Source organism: Ambystoma mexicanum, chromosome 4q, assembly GCF_040938575.1.
Source record: "Ambystoma mexicanum isolate Mex_15411 chromosome 4q, UKY_AmexF1_1, whole genome shotgun sequence".
Classification (NCBI taxonomy): Eukaryota; Metazoa; Chordata; class Amphibia; order Caudata; family Ambystomatidae; genus Ambystoma; species Ambystoma mexicanum.
The window spans coordinates 1,133,725,221-1,133,745,751 of NC_090928.1; the positions used below are offsets into that span (position 1 = coordinate 1,133,725,221).

At 45.9% G+C, this 20,531-nt stretch overlaps 1 protein-coding gene across 1 annotated transcript in view; it reads right to left on the reverse strand.

Annotated features, from left to right (window-relative positions):
* WDR43 (WD repeat domain 43) overlaps nt 1-20,531 on the reverse strand; it is a 489,892-nt gene that overhangs the window by 341,649 nt on the left and 127,712 nt on the right. Inside the window, exon 4 of the mRNA XM_069608719.1 lies at nt 6,522-6,642. Within this exon, the coding sequence (XP_069464820.1) occupies nt 6,522-6,642 (121 nt within the window). The remainder of the gene's footprint in view (nt 1-6,521; nt 6,643-20,531) is intronic.

Consider the following 20,531-nt stretch of genomic DNA (forward strand, 5'->3'; position numbering starts at 1 on the left):
ATCATTTGCAGTTATCTCTTTATATGTACCTGTGCCGTCGACCCCAAGTGTGTGTTATGTTTCCAATATTGAAAAGCATACTAATGCAAGTATTGTGTTTCAGGGAGATGCGGATGCCTCCTCTCCAATACAACCATTCATGGCTGTCCATGCAGAGCCGGAGGTATGGATACTGACAGTTCCATCGAAATAGATCATCACTGGTCGAATACTTGTCGTTTGATTGTTGCACACAATGTTTAAATCGTATTTGGCTATTGAGATGTACCTGTGTGTTCGTCCTCACGTGTGTATACTAACAATATTTTGATACATAGTAATGAAAGTACTGTGTTTCAGGGAGACGATGGAGCCTCATTCCTTGCTGTCTATGCGGATACAGAAAATCTACTCGTTGCAGCGCAAGAGGAAGGGAGGACATGCGGAAACCAATCGGAGCTACAGCGTGCAGATGTTGAAGGTCGAGTCAAAAAAGTTGCAAAGAAAAAAAACAAAAAAAAGGTTAGTTACAGTTAATAACTTTAGAAAAAAACATAAAATAGTCCCCACCACAAAAAAATTTTTAGTCAATTCTACTACACTCCATCTTGTGTTTAAACTGAACATCCTTTTTCCAATCTCTCCTCCAGTTGCCCGTGGGCATCAGAACTATACACACACAGACATTGAAGCGAATGAGAGATGTGGCTTGCCAGACCATGTACACTATGGAGGAACTATTAATTGAGGCGAGGCGTGTTCAGGCTCGAGATGCTCATGTCCAATGGCCAGAACATGAATTAGCTCTGTTTGGAGACTACAGCAAAGTTGCATTGGACCATAGCTACTGTGCGACCGGACCACTACAAGAAGATGTTATTGAATGTATTGGAGATAGCTCTGAAGTAGTTGCAGATCAATTTACACAATGTACACCAGCCAAAAAATTGCCACCAAAAAACATGTCGACATTGCTGTGTTCTCCCATCAATGTTGAATTAGCAGATGTTGAAATGAGAGAGAATGAACCAGCCGCAGCATCCATAGACGCAATACTTGATAGCAGCGATATTACTTTCCAATGTGTTGACATCTCCACAGCGTCAAAAGCTGAAACAACGTTGACGCAGGATGACAGTCTAATGAAAGAGCAAATACATTGTATTCGACAGTTGCTTGATGGAAATTATAAGTATGCTGAAATGTGTGCATTCCGTTAGAGGGAAAGTATGTGGGAAGCCATTGATTAATGTGACTCGTAAAATGAAAGGCACCAACGTCAAAATAAAAGCCGCCTGTAGATTAAATCATAGGTTCTCCTGGTCTGCACAACCGATGCTGGGGAAACTGCCAGCAGGCAATCTACTGTGTGCAGCTGCATCACTTTTTAGTGGCTCCAGTTTTAGAAAGTTAGAGGCTTTTTTTCAGTTTGTGGGACTCCATTTCATTTCTAGTGCGCTGTACTACACATACCAACGTGATTATCTGTTTCCGGCCATTAGTGATGCTTGGAGAATTGAACAATTGTCTCTAGCAAGTACATTCGAAGGCAATTGATTCAGGCTAGCCGGCGATGGACAGTGCGATAGCCCTGGGTTTTCTGCCAAGTACTGCACCTACCACTTTCAGGACATGGATAGTAAGAAAATTGTGAGTTCGGGGGTCGTGCAGGTAACACAATGTACATCCTCAGTGGCCATGGAGAAACTAGGATTTATAAAATCAGTGGAACATCTACAATCGAGGGGGATGGACATCGAGCTCATAGCCACGGATAGACACGTTTCAATTGCCAAGACAATGAGAGAGCAGTTCCCACATATTAAACATCAATTTGACGTATGGCATCTTGCTAAATCAATCAATGAGAAAATCTCGGCTGCAGGAAAAAAAAAGGTTTTGAAAGTATTTTGCAGTGGTCACATTCTATCACCAACCATCTTTGGTGGAGCTCAAAAACTTGCGAGGGGTCAGTGGAAATACTACTTGAAAAATGGCGGTCACTGATGCACCACTGTACCAACGTTCACCGCTGGACAGCAAATGAACATTTCCACCAATGTGAACATGGCCCTTTGTCTCCAGAGGAGGCACGGAAGAAGAAGTGGTTGATTCCATCATCACCGACACACACAGTCATTGAGAAGATTGTTTTTGACAAAACTCTATCAAGAGATTTGAGAGGACTGACAGAATTCTGTCATACAGGAGATTTGGAGGTGTTCCACAATATGTGCCTAAAGTACAGGCCGAAGCGCTTGCATTTTAGCTTTCGGGGCATGAAACATCGCACTCTACTAGCCGTCTTGGCCCATAACAGCAATGTCGGACGTGAACAATCTAGGACTAGGGGCAAAGTAAGGATGCCTCGCTACACCAAGGTGTTTTCAAAACGAAGTAAGCAATGGGTGATCAAACCAGTCTATGATGAAATGCAGTTCGACTTTGTGAAAGGCCTTATTGTTGCTGTGTTAGAGAAGCACAGATATGGAATTTTGGACGTTTCTGTACAGAGCAGTGATCCATTGCCACCAAACATTGCGACTGTGGCATGCCCACCCGATGCACAGCTGATTGTAAAGTACAAATCGCGGTTTAAATAATTGCAATAGGATTGTGTTTTTGTAAATAAATGTTATTGTACAGTGTACCAGTAAACCTAACCCCCAACTTCACCATCATGGGTGGCGAAGAAGCTGGGTGTCATCTTTGAATTCTCTCTATTCACCTCACATGTGTATGTATATATTTTTCTCATGTCTCATCTCATGTAAATGCTGCGCACTGTTAACGGAGGGGAGGCTTGCGTATTGCAAAAAATAAAACAAACAATAAATCTCACTTTTAACTCAACTCCTGTGGTACTTTATACTTTCCCTGACCTTCCGCAAAAAATTAAATGTTTCAATTTAGGATGCAAAGCTCGCAGACAACGGGGACAAAATTGGGGCACTTAGAACGTGCCAGCCAAGCAGGCCGTGGCATTTGGGAGAGAAGCCAGTTCGCATTTGCACATTGAGGCGCACTACATAGACGGATTCTAAACTTCAAGTTCTCACAGATGCCTATACTAAGTGATGTTGCAAATAAAGAATGCGAAGGACAGTGCACAGATGAGGCCCACAAGTCGCACTGGAAGTATAAGGGTCTATTGTTTTTTGACCTTGAGACAGGGACCATGCAGAAAGAACTACATTTGAAGGGAGTGCGCAATAACGTAAGAGACGATAAGGCAGAAAATTCAGAAACTAGACCGAGTTTCAGTTTTAGGTCAGTATACGAAAAATCATTGTCAAGAGCATGGTCCGTTTTACAGACTGCATTACGAAGAGACACAATGGAAATTTCAAATATAATGTAAGTAAATCTTTACACGCTTTTATACCGGAATGAAGATTTAGTGAATGGATGCATGAATAAATGAATGATGACTGTAAAAGATGTTAAAACTGTTCGTAGTGGGCACATGGGCATGCAGGTTCACTGGTGTCACCGATCTCGCTCCTTGGCCCAGCCACTTTTCCCTGCACTACGGGACTGTCTCTGTATCATTCAGCCCGTTGTCCCGGCATTTACCTTGCACTTGCCACCAGCTGGACCTATTATTTAATTTGTATTCAACTATCCTTGTACAGCCCATCCCCATGCGCGATCAGAAAAAAACACCTGGCCTAGTAGGATCGTTGTCTGTCTGCCCTTGTTCCCCACCTGCCTCGTCACGCCTAGAAACATTTGAGTATACGCGCGTTACAAATGCCATATCATATATCATATCATGCCTCATGCATGTAGAGTGTCGTTTGTCATTGTGTGTTGCCCTAGATTTATCTCGTTACTTTTCGCATTTATGTTAGAGAAGAACATACTCCATTGAACTACCCTTGCAAGCAAATAGTTTCTGATCGGCCGTAATGAATGAAATGAGTAATATTAATGAAGTTCGGCTAGTGAGACTAATTATCATTTATTTGTTTTCTTAACAGGTATTTGATCCCGTTCTGCAACTGCCACCTGTTTGAGACACCGGCGGACGGATTCTTCAGCAGACACCTGCAGCTTCGTGTCAACAACTGGAGCACGATCACCATATTATGGGACGATCGCCAAGGGCCCACATGCCCTTACGCTGTACTAGTGGCTAGAAGTAACATAACAAACTTTAGGCTGGACTAGTGCCTAGTTGATGGAACAGCCTTGCGGTTCACCGTGCTTCCAAAGTGATTCTTTTTACGAAAATGAACACCCTGTGTGCCATAATGGAACAGCGCGTGACCCGAGATGAAACGGAACAGTTATTGCGGATACAGATAAAAGAAAATAAATGTCTTCCGGAGTTCATATGAATATTCTCTAAACATTTGATGCCAAATAAATGTACTTTACAATGAAACAGCAACACGGTACATTTGTTAAAGTACAGTTTCATATTCCGAATTGTGGCGCGCTGTGTTGTGAGTTGATATGTGTTGGTTTCCGGGTTCTGTGTGGAGTCGCGCAGAAGACGACTGGGCGCGTTTGCCTACGCAGCACAGTAACGTCACGGGGAGAGGCGGGGAATATGAATGTTTTGATAATGTCAGGCTCAGGGGCGGGGGAATTGATTTAGTGCCGCAAAAGCAGGTGAGCCAGGGCGATCGGGGAAAAGATAGGATTATCAGAAAATGGCGGCTCCCAGGTGCTTGTTTTCGCGTGCGTTTAATGGACGAAAACTCGGGTAAGGTCCATAGGAAAGTTTTCTAAAATCGAGCCACTTAGCCTTAAAAAAACATGGCCGACCCATAGGGACAATAACATTTTTTACTAGAGTATGCCTTTAACAGTGTCCCCATTCCTTTCTTTGTTTAGAACAGTTCCATGTCAGTTCATCGCCTATAATTTCATCCCGTCATTTAAATGTGCACATTCCATCAAAAATGCAAATTTTTATTTTTCGATGTGGTGCCCCCCCCCCCTCCGACACTTACTTTTGCTATTGCCTACCCGCCCAAACCCTTATCTGCCCTTTCCCACCCCACCCTCCTAAAAAATTCAATGAGCACATTCGATGGAACGTGCATGTTAAAATGCCTGGTGATGAACATGCAGGCAATGAAAGGACGTTGTACCGTTTAGAACACCTTTACAACAGTATTTATTGGAAACTGGCAATTTTAGCATGCTAATGATCATTGATAATGTGCACCAACCTAAGCCTATTAAAAGTAAAGGCACACTGACCTAACAGAGGAGTAACCATATCAGTGATATAAAGGGGCTTGTAAAAGAGACATTCGCAAGCCTCACAGTAGCAGTTTCCCAACCAAAATGATTCCCATGTCTACAAAACTGACTGTCCAGTTCTAAACTCTGACGAGAGGGGTATGATCAAGTGGATAAATCAGTCTTTTGATAAAACGTTACGCTTTATACTGTTAAGTAATCAGGCTGACGTCAAACAACTTTGGACAAATGAGGAAGGCTGAATTAAAACCTGGATCTTTTCATTTTTAAGTCACAAACTTAACTGAAACTGCATCTGCCCATTTTCTTCTTAAAATCCTTTCGATTTAATGAAGACTATTATACCAGTTTTTTTTATTTCTAAGCGCTTCCCCATAAGTAAAAAAGGAAAAGTAAAGTGATGCAGCAAGGATGAACCCAGGGTCACAACTCAATAGCGGGTCTGCAGCCAAACATTAAACCGCCTCCATCATTTCTAAGCGAGTATCACTGGTGTTTACATTATTTTTAATCATGTCTTTTCGAAGATAAGCAAACCAAAGCAGAGTGGGAAGGTTATGATCCAGAGATCGTACAATTCTGGTCAAGTTGAGGAACAGTAAGAACTCTCATCTAATTCCAAAGTTATCAAATTATACACTAGACCATATTCCTTTATGGCGCTTGTCTCCATCACCCTCCCTGCCTCTCCTGTGGTCATGGGGCATTGTGAAGTGCCGGGAGACATGTGCCCGTGAGCGTGAGCCCGAATGGAAGGGCGGCAGTGTGCAGATTGGAGGCAGGATGGAAGGTGGAGATATGGCTGTAACGCGGGAAAGGGAATGCATATGAATACAAGGGTGGCAATGTGTAGAAACCCCTAGAGCCCGCATTAAAAATTGGTAGGCAACTGGCCGATTGCCTAGATACTTTCTCAAAGTGGCAACTATGGTGTATGAGATGTTTTGTCTAGACATTTTTGAAGGGCCATCAACTATAGTTCTGCATTTCAGGATATTTGAATACCCTATTTAGGTTCCAACCATTGCTAGGCCATAAAACACTCCCAGATGTATTATTGCTAGCTATAGACCTGCTATAGACCTGCAGTCTACCATCAATACAGAAAAGAGATGTCCGGCTAAGATTGACATTCCGATACTGCATAGGTCCAAGAAACCTCAGGGTAAGTGTACGGCAACCAGATCAGTTCTAATATTTCTCCTGACCAGAGGGCTATGGAAAAGCAAGAGAAAGGTCTTAAGGCTACACGTTAAAGTAAAGTGATCAGTTATTTTAAGACAGACACTACAGGCACAGAAACAATCAATTGACAAACCTACTCTGTATACTTCTTTGGTCTCCAAGTCCCATAATTTGATGGTTCGACCAGCCGAGAGCAACATTCTTCCATCTGGGCTGATGCATAAGCAGCTGACGCTGTTGTTGTCGCCTTTCCATTTGCTATTTAAGAGGAAAAATAAAAAGTCTTACTTCCTACTGACTGACAAAACTTTAAGCCTAAACAAATTAAGGTAAACGTGTGAGTGAATGTTTTCAGTACCATACGAAATAAGTATCATATTGACAAGGGAAAAGCAAACCATATAAGCAGTCTCAATGACGTTTTAGCTCTTGACAAAATGTGTCATACTACATAACTTTGCCTGACAAAAGATCAGCACAGGAGAAACGATTATACAGTTCAACTACAAGCCTAACTAAAATGTTGCCAGTAACGGAATGCATGATCTTGCCCCTTTTCCTTGCCCAGGTTATCCCCATTCTGTGATGCGCATTAACTTCCAAACCCATGTTTCCCTGGCTCCGCCACCATATCCTTAACTCTGGATGCGGATGGACTATGAGAATACTAAACAGCTAGGCAAAACTGATTTTGAAGACTTGCATCATGTTACTTTACTTGATACCAGCTTTCAATTATGTAATTACCTGACACTGAAGGTATGCGATTAAGAGTCTTGCAGGTGAGGAACGAGGAACTCATGGATCCTTCATTTCATAACAGCCCATGGTGTCTGGATAGTACTCAATTTCTTAGTACAGGTTCTCTCGAAAACTATTCATTTTTTACCGGTGTACAAATTGTTTGGCTTCTTGTATGAGCTTTCAGTTTTTACAACTATCCTAGCCTTCATGTCCTTGCTTGCTCTTATTCCTTCGAACAGCCTACTTTCTCACCTGTCAATTCACACCTCCTGCTTGTTTGCACAGGGCAACAGGCGCTCCTTTTATGTTTAGTGAGTGACAAAAGGACCACTGCTCTGCAGGACTGCAAGGATGAGTAGTAGTTTAACTGCCAACTCAGCCCTCACATTACTACAAACCAGCAGTACTCAATATGGGGTGACAAAGGCAGTCAATTGATTGGCCTACATTACCACAGAAGGCGAAGTGATGAATTTCATTATATACTGTTAGGAAAGATTCTTTTTACATCTTTCCCTTCAGTTTCTTAGGGAAGCCCTTTTCTCTCCCCCCCCCCAACCCTCCTCTGTTTTTGATCTGTCCTGGCTTTTTGAATGGATTTAAAGCCTTCAACTACACTTCCCTTGCCTTTTGCGCACGTAATGGGGAAACTGATCAGTCAATCAAACTATCAGTACTGAGAAACTTTGTGTACCTTTTGAATTCTTGCATTTTTTACATTGCACACAGCATCTTACAATGCAGTGCAAGGGGCATACATTTGAATTGTGTTTGCTTTCCCTGCTCATTCTCTTTTATTCTATCATTTATCTATCATTTATCACTTTCTTCTGCCAGGATGTGTCAGCACATTTCTCTTTATTCTATCAAGTTCTTTCAAGTAGTTTATTGCCCACTATCTCGACTGGGAATAGTACGAGCATTCCAGTAATGATTGTCATTCTCTATAGGCCCACCCGCCTCCAGTCTCCAGTCTCACATTTTCCCTGTTGCCCGTTTTCAGCAGGGATAACGTCACCAGGGTTCTTAATAGACTGGGACTTTCTGCTTGCTCTGTCAGAATGGCTTCTCTCCTCTTCAGTAATGTCACAGATTGTTCCTCCTTTGTTCGCTTCACCTGCAACACTTCTGCCGGTGTGGTATCAGTAGACTTCCGGCGTGACTCGCCTGTGGTCACACCACCAATTTTCCATCTCAGATGCAGCACACCTTTCACAACACCTTCCCCTTCAACTTCAACTTGCCATTCTGGGTCTCTTCCCTTTACCAAAGCGTTGCATTGGCTGCTTCCTCTTGGTCTCTTGCTTGCAGCGGACACTGAGCATCCAGGACTCCTCGAGCAGGTTACTGCCAGCTGACTAAGCTCTCTGGCTCTCTCGTTCAAGGGCCTTGGCCTCTCAGTTTTATGACGCTCTCATGGGCCTACCTTGTCAAAGTCCTTGTCACGGAGAATTTTAATTTCTGTACCAATTCACTTTAACCTTAGAGACCCGCAGCTCTTGCTGGACTCAGGGCTTTTTCATTTTTACTCGCAAATGAGTGGGGCCTTTTTCTCCCTCACTCATGTGTTTTTCTGACTGATTCTCTATGTTCCTGTTTTATGGAGTCTGGTAAATTCCATAGGCATCTGCAATGTGACGCACAGTGTCTTTTGTGCAGAGCCACTGAAGTCCCTTGGACTTCTAATGTTTAACTATATTTTCTTGGGTTTTACTTATTACTTTATGGTCCAGCACACACCAGCCTATGTGGAGTGCTGGAGGGTTAGCATAGCTATTCCTTTAACGCAGGGTTGCACAACTGGTTTTCTCAGAGGGTCGAATGTACCTATGAAACTGCATACCGTGGGCCGGACTACTAATGTGTTGCGTGGAGTGTTTGAGGGGTGACCACACGACATGAGCAAGGGAGTGAAGCAAAGAAAATTAAACAGAAAAAGCTTCCTAGTCAAGGAGGTGGGGCCCTCAGAGTAAGTAGTTTGACTAGGAGTAGTGAAGATACCGGTAAGTAAGACCCCAATCTTACCCATATTAGGTTATCACCAGCAGATCAACACTTAATTTGCAAGTGCAGAGAGCTGCAACACCATTCAGTACCATATATTTCACACAAATGAACACGTTACCATCTTCACATATTTATCTTCAGCTGCAGCCCAATGCACAGTCTGTCATTCTTTCTCGTCCCTCTTCCACACTTACTATTTGTCTATCTCTCCCCTCTTTCTCTGTCTCTCCCTATGTTACTATTTCTGTCTGTTTCATTCCATCTCTTCCCTTCTTCCTCTGTTATTCTGTCCCTTTCTCTCTTCCTCTCCCTCCCTCCCTCCCTCCCTCTCATGCCGAGGAGCATTTTGCTTGAAGGTCCGGGGTGGGACTCTGCCACACCCTGTAAGCAGCACTCCATAAGCTTGCTCCCTCCTACCTCTGGGTACCAGAGTGAGCCTGCAGAGCCCATTTACACGCTCTTCGGTACATCCCTACGCTCAGTCAATCAATCGGCCAAAACCCTTATTTGCATTAGGTGGTTGTGTGCTATGGTTATTGTGTATTTATGAAAGAACGTATCAGCATGAACATTTAATTTTGTACTGCCCTCCCAAAAGCATGACAGGTGTTCAAACACACCCATAGGGCCCTCATTCCATTCTAAGGATTCTAGCCCAGTCCAGGTTTTCTTTGTTAATTCTGGCACTTGCATTTCTTTTGGAAATTAAATGAACCGCAAAGTAGAGATTAACAAAGCCTTAATATACAGCTTCATTTAATGCTCCATTTGATGATTTTTAAAGCTGCTTCTGTTCCTGGCACTCCCAAAAAGAACCATTGTGGACATCGGTCATAAAATACTGCAGAGGCCCTTACCCTGGTTCCCTCTTGTTTGTCATTTTACTAAATTATCACCGATCACATTTCCCTCCACAGCATGCTTGGGCAAATTATCTTAAAAATAACACTGTGGCGTGACTATGAAATAGAATTTGCACTCCACCTCCACCCTTGTTCCGTTGCCAATCTAGTGTTGAATCAGAAAGCTTTTGTTACACTTACACTCTTGTCACTATGCAAGTGTGGCGCCAATGACGGGCACAAAATTAAAGTCACTTTGCATTTCAAAGGGCAATGACATGTTTCTTCTCAGCGCCTTATGTCCTCTTGAAGGAACGTGGAAAATGCTAAAATATGCACGGTTGGGATGAAAGGCAGCCAATGTGCTGTTAATATGTCCATTACAAATGACTGTCTACTGCTGGCCTCCTAGCCAGCAATGGTCCCAGGCAAACTGTTTACTTAAGCAATGAAATGCGGCCGACTGCTTGAAGTGGGCCATCTCATGGCAAAAGTAATCACTCCTGGTGGGCCGCACATCACAGGATGTAGGGCCGCATTTGGCCCGCAGGCCGTATGTTGTGCATCCCAGCTTCAACCCATTCCTCATGTTACATTTTGTTTAACTCACCTGAATGACTGTTGGCAGTGGTTTATTTTTTTACTACCTAGTGCCATGTATCTGCAGGCTGAACTCAGCTGCAGTGCTTCACCTAAAAGGTGACCAGTTTGTTCTGCGCTTTTACTCTATTTGCATCAGGTTTGAGTCCTCTGTGTTTTGCCTTTGGAGGGCTTCTGCCCTTAAGCCTGCCCAGGCTCCAGTGTGTCTGGAAAGGCAGGAAGTGAAGGTCCCGAAACTTCCTGATCCTTTTTCTCTAGATGTGTCTGAGTGAAGCCAGTTCCAATTGGCCGGCTGACTGTCCTGGAGGACAGCTACCCTGCTGTGTGATGGACAGCCTAGGGCTGTAAATGAATGGGAACGTGCATAAAAAGTGAGTTTTTTGTTGGACTAAGTAGTCTCGACCACTGGAGGACATCATCCGAAACAGAAGACAAGAGAAGACACCAGCAGCACTCTCCTACCCGGTGAAGCCCTGCAGCTGTGCTGAGCCTGTGAGTCAACAGGGAAGACTCCAAGTACGATTTCCTCCATTGGGCTGGTGGGACCAAGGATCCCCAAGAAACTATTTTGGCGAGACCCCCCACTTGCTGCGACTTTCCAAGGCTGCCAACGCCAAATACCCGGTGTACCTAGACCACCTTTGAGTGCATGGTCTTCTGAAGTCCGAATCCAGCCATATCTTTATAAGCATCCAGGGGACCCTACTGAAACAAGACATCCGCGCCCAGGGTCCCATCACCAGAGTCCAGGACCCAAGGATCAAGAAAATCCTAACCAGAGCTTTCCATTCTTTGGCGCTGAGAAAAAAGCACCAAAAGCACAAAGCTGCTGAATCGACTGAAATCAATTGCTGCCGAGTCCTTCTCACTTGTGCTGCAGCAGGAGCCCGCCAGACGTCCTCCCTTTCGTCACCACGACCAAGGACCAGGAACAAGGGTCTACTGCATTACATTGTGAAGGCAAACAGCTGGGACAACTTCATTTTAAAAAGGTACTGTGGGGCTTTGTTTACATTATCCTTTTGCCATTTGGGGCGCTTCCTTTCTTTGCGAATGCGATTTAACCCTACACAAAGTTGACCTCAACCTATCTGCATTGGCATTACAGCTTGTGCTTTCCAAAGGTGACTCCTCTCGAGTTGCTGTGATTTATCTTTTGAACAAAGACTATTTAAGAACCTATTTCTAAGAAGAGCATCATAACTGACTTTGCCCATTGACTTTGGCTGTCCTGGCTCCCTAAAGGCCTCCTTCGGAACCTATTGGCTTTGGCAGTGCTTGTTCTGTCACAGGTTTTAAATGTTGAACACTTTATGCTGGGATAAGACTGCCTACATCCCTTTGCGAGACCCTACCTGTTCTTATCTCAGTCTGTTCTGATCTAACCCTAACCTTGCCTTCCTTAAATAACAATACTGTAAAGGTGATACTATATCAATGCTATACTGACCTCAAATGACATCTCCTAGTGCTGGAACATGTGTAACATGAATGAATTACTCACCTGCTGTATCGTTTACTTTTTTAATAAAATCCCAATTTGGGATTAATGTTACAGCTAATTGCTGCTTTTTAAAGAAGGCTTTAAGTATCCGTGTGTAAATAAATTCTATCACTTGAAGTGTCTAAGTGGATACTTGTGTTTACTGCTTTCATTGTATAGCTCTACAGCTCACATTACCCCTCTTAGGTTAAGCCTGGCTGCTCAGTCACACTACAAACTTGTGTACTACAGGATTATATTAAAAGGTGGGTTACCCAATACAAAGTCTTGTGTAGCCCCCACACCAGTTGGACTGCACCAATTCTTACCTAACAGTCCTATTCTTTGAGATGTTTCCAGTGATGATTTTCGACCCAGTTTCCTTTAGGGTTTCTTTCATAGACACCAATGATATTTGGTTGACAATAAAATTTTGAATTGTCCTTCACGCCTTCCTTCACAGGATATCAAATTAGTGGTACTTTGTTTCCGCTTGTGTAGAAGCGAGACAGAAAAAAAAAAATATATCCTTGTTAGGAGTTCCTCACAGGAACGGGAGTCTTATCTCTCCAGGTGAGGTCCTACTTGCCTCTACCCCTAGGAAGGATTTTGAAAAGCGGGTGCACCTCTAGTCTCAGAGGGAAAGGCTCCCCCTGGAGGAGAAGTGACGGAATCCCGCGGGATTCGTCACGCCCCCTAGCTTTTTACACCATGGATTTTGGATTACTTGTATATGTGCCTAAAGACAAGCAGTTACATTTGACCGTTTTTGTATTATTTTTGGTGAGCACATCCACATTTACTTCATGTGACTACTAAAATGTGGCTACCCCAACGACTTCCAAACTGGCATTCTTAGAAGAATTCATTTATGGCAGGGCACAGAGTATCGGGGGGGGTCATCGGGGGGTTGTGAACTCTCCAGCCAAATGCAGCCCATGCCAGAGGTGGGTGGGTGTATGGGGGGAGCGGGGGGGGGGGTGCGGGGCAGTAGTAAGTACGCACCTTGGCTCTGATCCCAATATACTAAATGAGAAGGCAATCAATGGAATTGTGCAGCGCCAAATGGTTGATATGTCAACAAATACAGTGGCATAGGAAACATGCTAGGAAAGAAAGAAAAAAAAGAACTTCAAAACAAGGACAAAGTGCGTCTCGTAGCTGTAGCTTTATGAGGAACATGTGGCACAGCCAAAGTCCATACCTTACAATTGAGGAGGTGGCGCAGAGCAAGAATTTTGTAAACCAACAGGCAAAAAAGCTGATTTGCAAGGAATCCTTGATCTTTCCAAGAAAGGCAAAGACGAAATCAAATAAGCCGGCGAAGAGTTCACTGGAAGGTCAGGAGGGACCTATGGTAAAATGTGTAAAGCCTTCCGCAAAATTAACTGGAACCTTGGAAGTATTATGGCAGTGTATTCGGACATGGAGTGTGTAGGTGAACCAGCTGACCTAAGCCTGGCCTGCATTGAGGATTTTCCACCAACCGCCACTCTAGTGAACGACTCTCTGGTGGAGATGCAGATGCCGGATAGCAACTGCACAGGACCACAGGAGATTGCAAAAGCGGGTCCAACAACTGGCACAGATTTCAACCACGGAGACTTGGGCCAAAGCTGCCATTACCAACACGCTTAGCCAAGGTGAGCTGTCTCGCAAACAAAGATCTTCCACCCAAACACAAGGATTTTGATGTGCAACATGCGGAAACAGAAAGCATAGGCGTACCATTGATCGTACTGGACCACTTGGAAAATCGACTAAGTGATCAAAAAGACTAACTGCAGCCCTCCTTTCTCACATTAGAGAAGATGGAACAAGTTACTTACCTGTAACAGTTCTCCAGCATGGGTCTGGCATGGATTCACATGCTCATGAATATTCCCCGTCAGGCTGGGAATCCTCAGTAAAGGAAAAAACCGTTTGTTTCTGAACTGTCTTTCTCCTAAAAACCAATCACTGAGCACTGGGTCATAGTGCTCCAGCCAATGACTGCCCTCTACCTAAGCCCCTCCTCTGGCAGCCATCTTCAGATTTGGCAGCACATAAGTGGCAGTAGGACCAAGAGAAGAGCCGTAGAGGAGCAGGCAGAAGGGTTCGCATGTGAATCCATGCCAGACCCGTGCTGGAGAACAACAGTTGCAGTTCAGTAACTTGTTCCTTCTCCAGCATGGGGGTCTGGCATGGAATCACATGCTCATGAATAAAGAATACATAGTAGTACACACATGCACAACCGCTCGAGGTGACAAGGCTCCAAGCATCTCTTACCTCCTCACCAGACTCCCCTTCAAGCGAACAGGTTGCGCAGCACTGCTTGGCCGACTCTGGACTCCTCCCTGGAATCCCTGTCGACACAGAATTTCATGAAGTTGTGCGTTGACTGCCACGTAGCAGTCCTGCAGATGTCCAGCAGGGACACACCAGATAGGAACGCCGTCGTAGCAGCGATCGCTCTGGTAGAATGGGCTCTTGGATGGCCAGGCAACTGTCAACTGGCGACAATAGGTGATGCAGCCGGAAAGCCACCTGGAAATGCCTTGGAGAGGGCCTTCCCATGGTTCACAGGACCAAAGTTCACAAAGAGCTGAGACGTTTACCGGAAACTCTTCGTGTGGTCCACATAAATCTTCAGCGCTCTAGCCACATCCAGCGAGTGCAAAGTCCTTTCAGCCGGCGACAAAGGCGTCTGAACACACACACACAGGTAACACCAAGGGCTCGTTTAGATAAAAGTCCGATGGCACCGTGGGCATGAAGGAGGGGTGCGTCCGCAGCACCACCCTCGTTTTGTGGAAAGTCAATTAAGGTGGTTTACAGGACAGGGCCTGGATCTCACCCACTTATGCAGAGGTAATAGCCGCAAGAAAAGCCGTCTTCCACGACAAGAACTTGAGTGGAACAGAATACAAAGGCTCAAACGGAGCTCCCTTGAGCCTAGAGTACAACATTGAGTTCCCACGCCGGGGCCGGAGGCTCCACCGGCGGTAACGAACGGAACAGCCCCTTTATGAATTCCTTAACTAGACGGTGCGACCACAACAAGGACCGTCCTGGAGATCTGGTGTAGCGGGAGAGAGCGGCCAGATGAACCTTGATAGAGGCGTGAGCCAGCCCGCTTTGGCTAACGACAGCAAATATGGTAGTACCTGAGGAGTACCTGAGGAGCCATGACTGAGGGTTGATCTTCTGTGAACATTGCTGATGACAAGTGGTTTGGATCACTCTTCTCGTGGGTTCCACAATAGATGACAGATATGTTAAAATTTCTTGGAGCTTTGTTATTAGTGATGCTTGGATTCTGTGTGATCAAGATAATCTCAAAATGCAAGAATACAGCAAAGAAAGCCATAGCGATGAAGATCATGATTGATGTTGAGCCAGGGTGGAAGCCTAAAGATCTGACTGATTAAGAAATCACACTTCGTGAAGGCCAGTATCCATGCACCTGAGGGAACAAAGTTCCTGTATCCAAAGGACCATAAGAAATATGTGGAAAGATGGATCTATTGCAGTCCAAGTGGACAGTGCATGCTCATGACATGGAACAAGGATGAGCATGTGAAATCAGCTGGATGCTTGAATGAAGTCAAAAATATGGATCCCTAAGAAGCATTTCTTCAGACTAGGATGTCTGGATGTAGAAGATGTGAGAGTGGTCGATAAATTGCCCAGATGCAGGAGTGCAGAGGAGGAGCAAAGTACCCCCACTACAACTGCCCCGCCTGCATCACCTGAAACGTATGAACCAAATTATGTCACGTATACTGAACAGGTAAACCAGCAAAGAGACGAGGGTGGACTCTGTGCAGTAACCATAAGAATACCTATACCTAAGAATATGGGAGATACAGTACCCATTGAGGAAACCATACTTACATCAAAGAAAATATGATGGCCATTTGAAGATAATTCCTGAAGAAGCAAAGAAATTAAATGGCAAAGATGAATGGTGACATCATATAAAGTTGAATCGACGCCCATATGGAAAGACCAGATCGCCAGACGATTCATAAAGCACAAGAAGGTACCAAGGATAAGTGACATCTTGGAATCAAGATGACAAGACTTCTGCCACAGACCTGATGAAGATACTTTGTTTAAACATGTACAGATGCAATGAAACGCAAGTAGCAATGCAATCATGAAACTAGCCACATGCTTTTAAATAGATTGGACCGCAGCAAGCACTAACATACATATATACCTCTATAGACATATGGACTAAGAAAGGATGAATGTTTCCGCTACGTATATAAGCAGTACTGAACAACACAGAAGGCCTCATTTCAATGTCGCAGTCAAGAAAAGCAATTGAATTAAACACAATAAGAGCTCAGCTAACAAGTTGACTGAGCCAAGAAAACCAAGGTCTTTTCAAACTGGAATTGGCCGACATTGGATACAAGTGAAAGAACAGAAGCTCCTGTTCAGAGAGGTCAAGCAAAAACAAGAGACGTCAGAGGACTATTGAAAATAAAATCAAACACACGAAAAGGCTTTATTTCATGGTGTCATGTGATAGAAGGAAGTTGGACGAACGAGATTATCACACCTACGCACGGAGGCCGGCTAGTGCCCATACTCCTTAAAAATTCTCAGAGAACAACAGTACAAACTCAAGGCCAACATCAGAGCACTGACTGACACTGGACCATTGAGGTGATGATGGATGATATTTTAATTGGTAGGAAGCTGGTGCAAAGTCAAGCTCACCCGCACCTGGTTGTTCAGTCTGTGTGCTGCTCATGTAGGTGGAAAAATACTGACGAGTTAGAAGCCAACCAATTGTAGAGGACCACGTAGTTGGGGGTCCTATAGTGTGTAGCCAATGGGAGGTCGTACATTTAGTGACGGTCATAGTTGCCATTTTTAGGGGAGGGCTTAGCTGCCCCATCTGTTAACTATCCAATTATCTCTCCATTATTCCATACAGATATAGAACCTATGCTTAGTTATTCACTTAGAACCAATCCCACCTCCCGATAGGTTTTTGTAGTTTGCCACGTAGGACGACGTTGGTAATCATGGAGGTCAGCACGTCAGTGATGACCACTTTTGGGAATACTGCAACCAGAACTCCAAGGTGCAGGAGCAGTGGGCTAGCCTCTCTGCATAGTCCTTCTGGACCAAGGTAGGCACACTGTCTATTTCTCAGCATTCAGCGGATTCATCATCAACAAAATCCGGTGCAATCATCCCTATAATTGCAGGCGTTACCAAGAAAATGCCCCTCTGTCGAAATTTCGAGCATTTTAGCTCTATTTGAGCCACTCCTGGCACCACCATTGGAACACACGAGGTGTTCCGTACCAATGATGGCCGCAGGACACAGCTTTGCCTTTCTTCCCACCAAATGACCAGTTCGAGCAATCCTGTTGGCTAATATCAGTCATTTCTAGCCAATTACACGCTGACAGGCGAGCGCCGGCCCTCTCCCAAAGGATCCTCTCCACAAGGATCAAAACCTGTCCAGAGCCTGTCTCGAGACGCTTGGGGCCAGGAACTCTGCATGACCGCCATCAGACACCTTCATGCCGCATAACCAGTAAGATGACCTTCCCACCCCCAAAACGGCCTTGCGCAACTAGGCTGCCAGCGCCACCGCCCCACCCCTTTCCTCCCATCTATCCATCCATCCATCCATCCATCCATCCATCCCTCCATTCCCTATTACGAATGCACCCAATAATATACTGAATATCAATACCATTCACACTGATGAGCCAACTATCCCCACCCTAAATTTAGCACCAGCTTCCCTTGCCCTTAAAAGCAATTACAAAACTACCCCATCCATGGACCTCATCAGACTTAAGACTCAGAACTAGAACCAGACCTAACCATCAAGCGCCCAGAACCACTATAAATAGCAATGCCTACACCAAAACAAAATATACTCCCTCCAACAGACCACTCAAAGACCCCTCCACCAAACAAACTAAGCCTATTAGAGGAACCACAAACAAGACTCAGCCTCCCAATGTAACAGTCAATTCCCCCCCGTGTGCCCATCTCCAGCATCAAAGCAGTACTTATCAATGTTCGCTCTCTTGTTGCACACGCCATAGAAATCCACAACCTTATCATAGATCAAGACCGACATTCTAGCGGTTACTGAAGCCTGGCTTCACCGTGCTGCAGGACCCCTCCTAGCTATCGCCATTCCTCCTGGGTACACTATCATCAGATCAGATACGAACACCCAAGGAGGTGGAGTCGCCCTAATAGCGAAAACTTCACTGCAACTCAGAGCTTGCCCACTGGAACAAGTACAGGGCTACGAACTCTTGCTAGCCACATTCTCCCCGAACCCTAAAACCACTACTAACCTCATAGTCTACAGATCCCCCAACAGAACTAGCCACCCCTTTATTGATCACACCACTCCTCAAACCTAAAACCAAATGCATCATCCTAGGGCAACCCACTTGACACAGACGCTACCGCCTTTCACTCAGGGGACCGCCTTTCGTCCCTGGGGAATGAGAATGCGTCTGCCACGCTCCACCGCTGGGGAAAACTGCTGGCGAACCTCTGGCACTTGGTGTTCGTCGCCGTCACAAATAGATCGATTCAGGGATTGCCCCATCTGCAGAACATGTGGTCCACTTGGTCCTGCCGAAGTTCCCACTAATGGCACAAGCGCCCGCCAGGTTAAAGGAAACTAGGAACATCCCTTGGGCGACGTCACAACTCTTGCGCCTTCCTGGAGAGCGCTGGGGATCTGGTGCCCCCTGCTTCCATATGTAGAAAATCATGGTGGTATTGTCCGTGAAGACCTGCACCACCTTGGCCCTTGAGGGACAGCAGAAAAGATTTGAGGGCCCAGCACACTGCCTGTAGTTCCAACACATTTATGTGCAGACCCATCTGTTCCGGCAGCCACAGGCGTGGAGGGGTCCTGTGTGGGCCCCCCACCCCCAACCTTCTAGAGATGCATCCGTCGTGACCATCTCCTGGAACTGGGGGTTCTGGAAATATGTGCCTCCGGCGATATTGGAGCGCACGCAGCACCATCTGATCGCCCGTCGGAACTCCTTGTTGAGGGTGATCCTGTCCTGGAAGCCTCCCGACACTTGGTCTCACCGGGCATAGAGGAACTAGTGCAGGGGCCGCATCCGCAACCTGCAGAGCCAAACCAGGTATAAGCATGACAACATCATGCCGAGTAGCAACTTTATGGTCCTCAGGGTGGCGATCTTCAGTGCCAACAGCCGTTGCACCATCCCAAGATGGCCGATACTCGACGGTGACGCCAGGCAGGACAATGTTGAGCCTGGATTCCAGGAATAGCGTATCCTGCGATGGAGTAGAGCAGGATTTTGCATAGTTCACTGAGAATGCCAGGTCCTTCAGCAGACTGACAGTCTGCGCTGTGTGGTGGATGGCGATGTCCCTTGACCTGGCCCATATGTGAGCCAGTCAGGGGTAAACGTGGATCCTTGCATACACAGATGGGCTGCCACTGGCACCAAGCACTTGGTGAACACTGGGCGCCGACCTCAGTCTGAAGAGAAGCGCCTTGAACTGGTAATGCTTCACCTGAACGACAAAGCACAAACTTGCAGTGTCCTTTGTGAATGGGGACGTGGAAGTAAGCGTCCTGCAGATCCAACGACGTCAGAAAGTCCACCACCTCCAGCTGGCCGAGCACGTGCTGTAGCGTGACCATTCTGAACTTCTGCCGCCGTAGGTCGAGAAGGGGCCACCAGCCCCCCCCCCCCCAAGTCTTTCTGACAAGGAAGTACCTTGAGTATACTCCAGAGGCCCGGAGTCGCCATGGAACAAGCTCCATCGGCCCTTTCTGTAACATCGCTCGAACTTCCTGCACCAGCTGAGGAATGTGGTTTTCCAGTCTGGCCACCAGTGGTATTCCCGGGCACTTTCATTGAAACTCCAGTGTGTGCGCGTGGGCAAAAGCGTCCAGCACCAATCGGTCGGTGGACATGGTCTCCCACATGCCGACGTTCCCCAGCCGGCCTCCCAACGGGGTGCCCCGGTTGGGGGGGGGGGGGGGAGGGTCAGACGTCTGTCGATTCAGTCCTGTTTGGAGGTCGATAGACCGCCTTGCGGTCCCGGACGACGATGTCTGCCTCTGAAGGCCTTGGATCGACCCCTGTTGGCTTGCTTGGATTCCTGGGTCGAGGAACGGGAGGGCTCGCGGTAAGAGGCTGATGAGCCCCGTCGAAACCTTTCGATGGCCTGAAAGACTTCACTCCTGAGGAACGAAAGCATGTCCGTCGTTGCTGCAGGGTGCCTACGGCACGTGCCATCTACGTGTCTAACTTAATGGCCTGGAGAGACTCATCCACAGCCTTCTTGTCCCCGTCAAAGGGCATGTCCAAAACCCTTACCTGGACCTCCTGCCTAAAATTGGTGGCCTTGAGCCAACCACGACGACCAAGACAGACCCCATTTCCCATCTGGCAAAACCCTGTGTCCGTGATGCCCAGGCCACTGAGATGGCG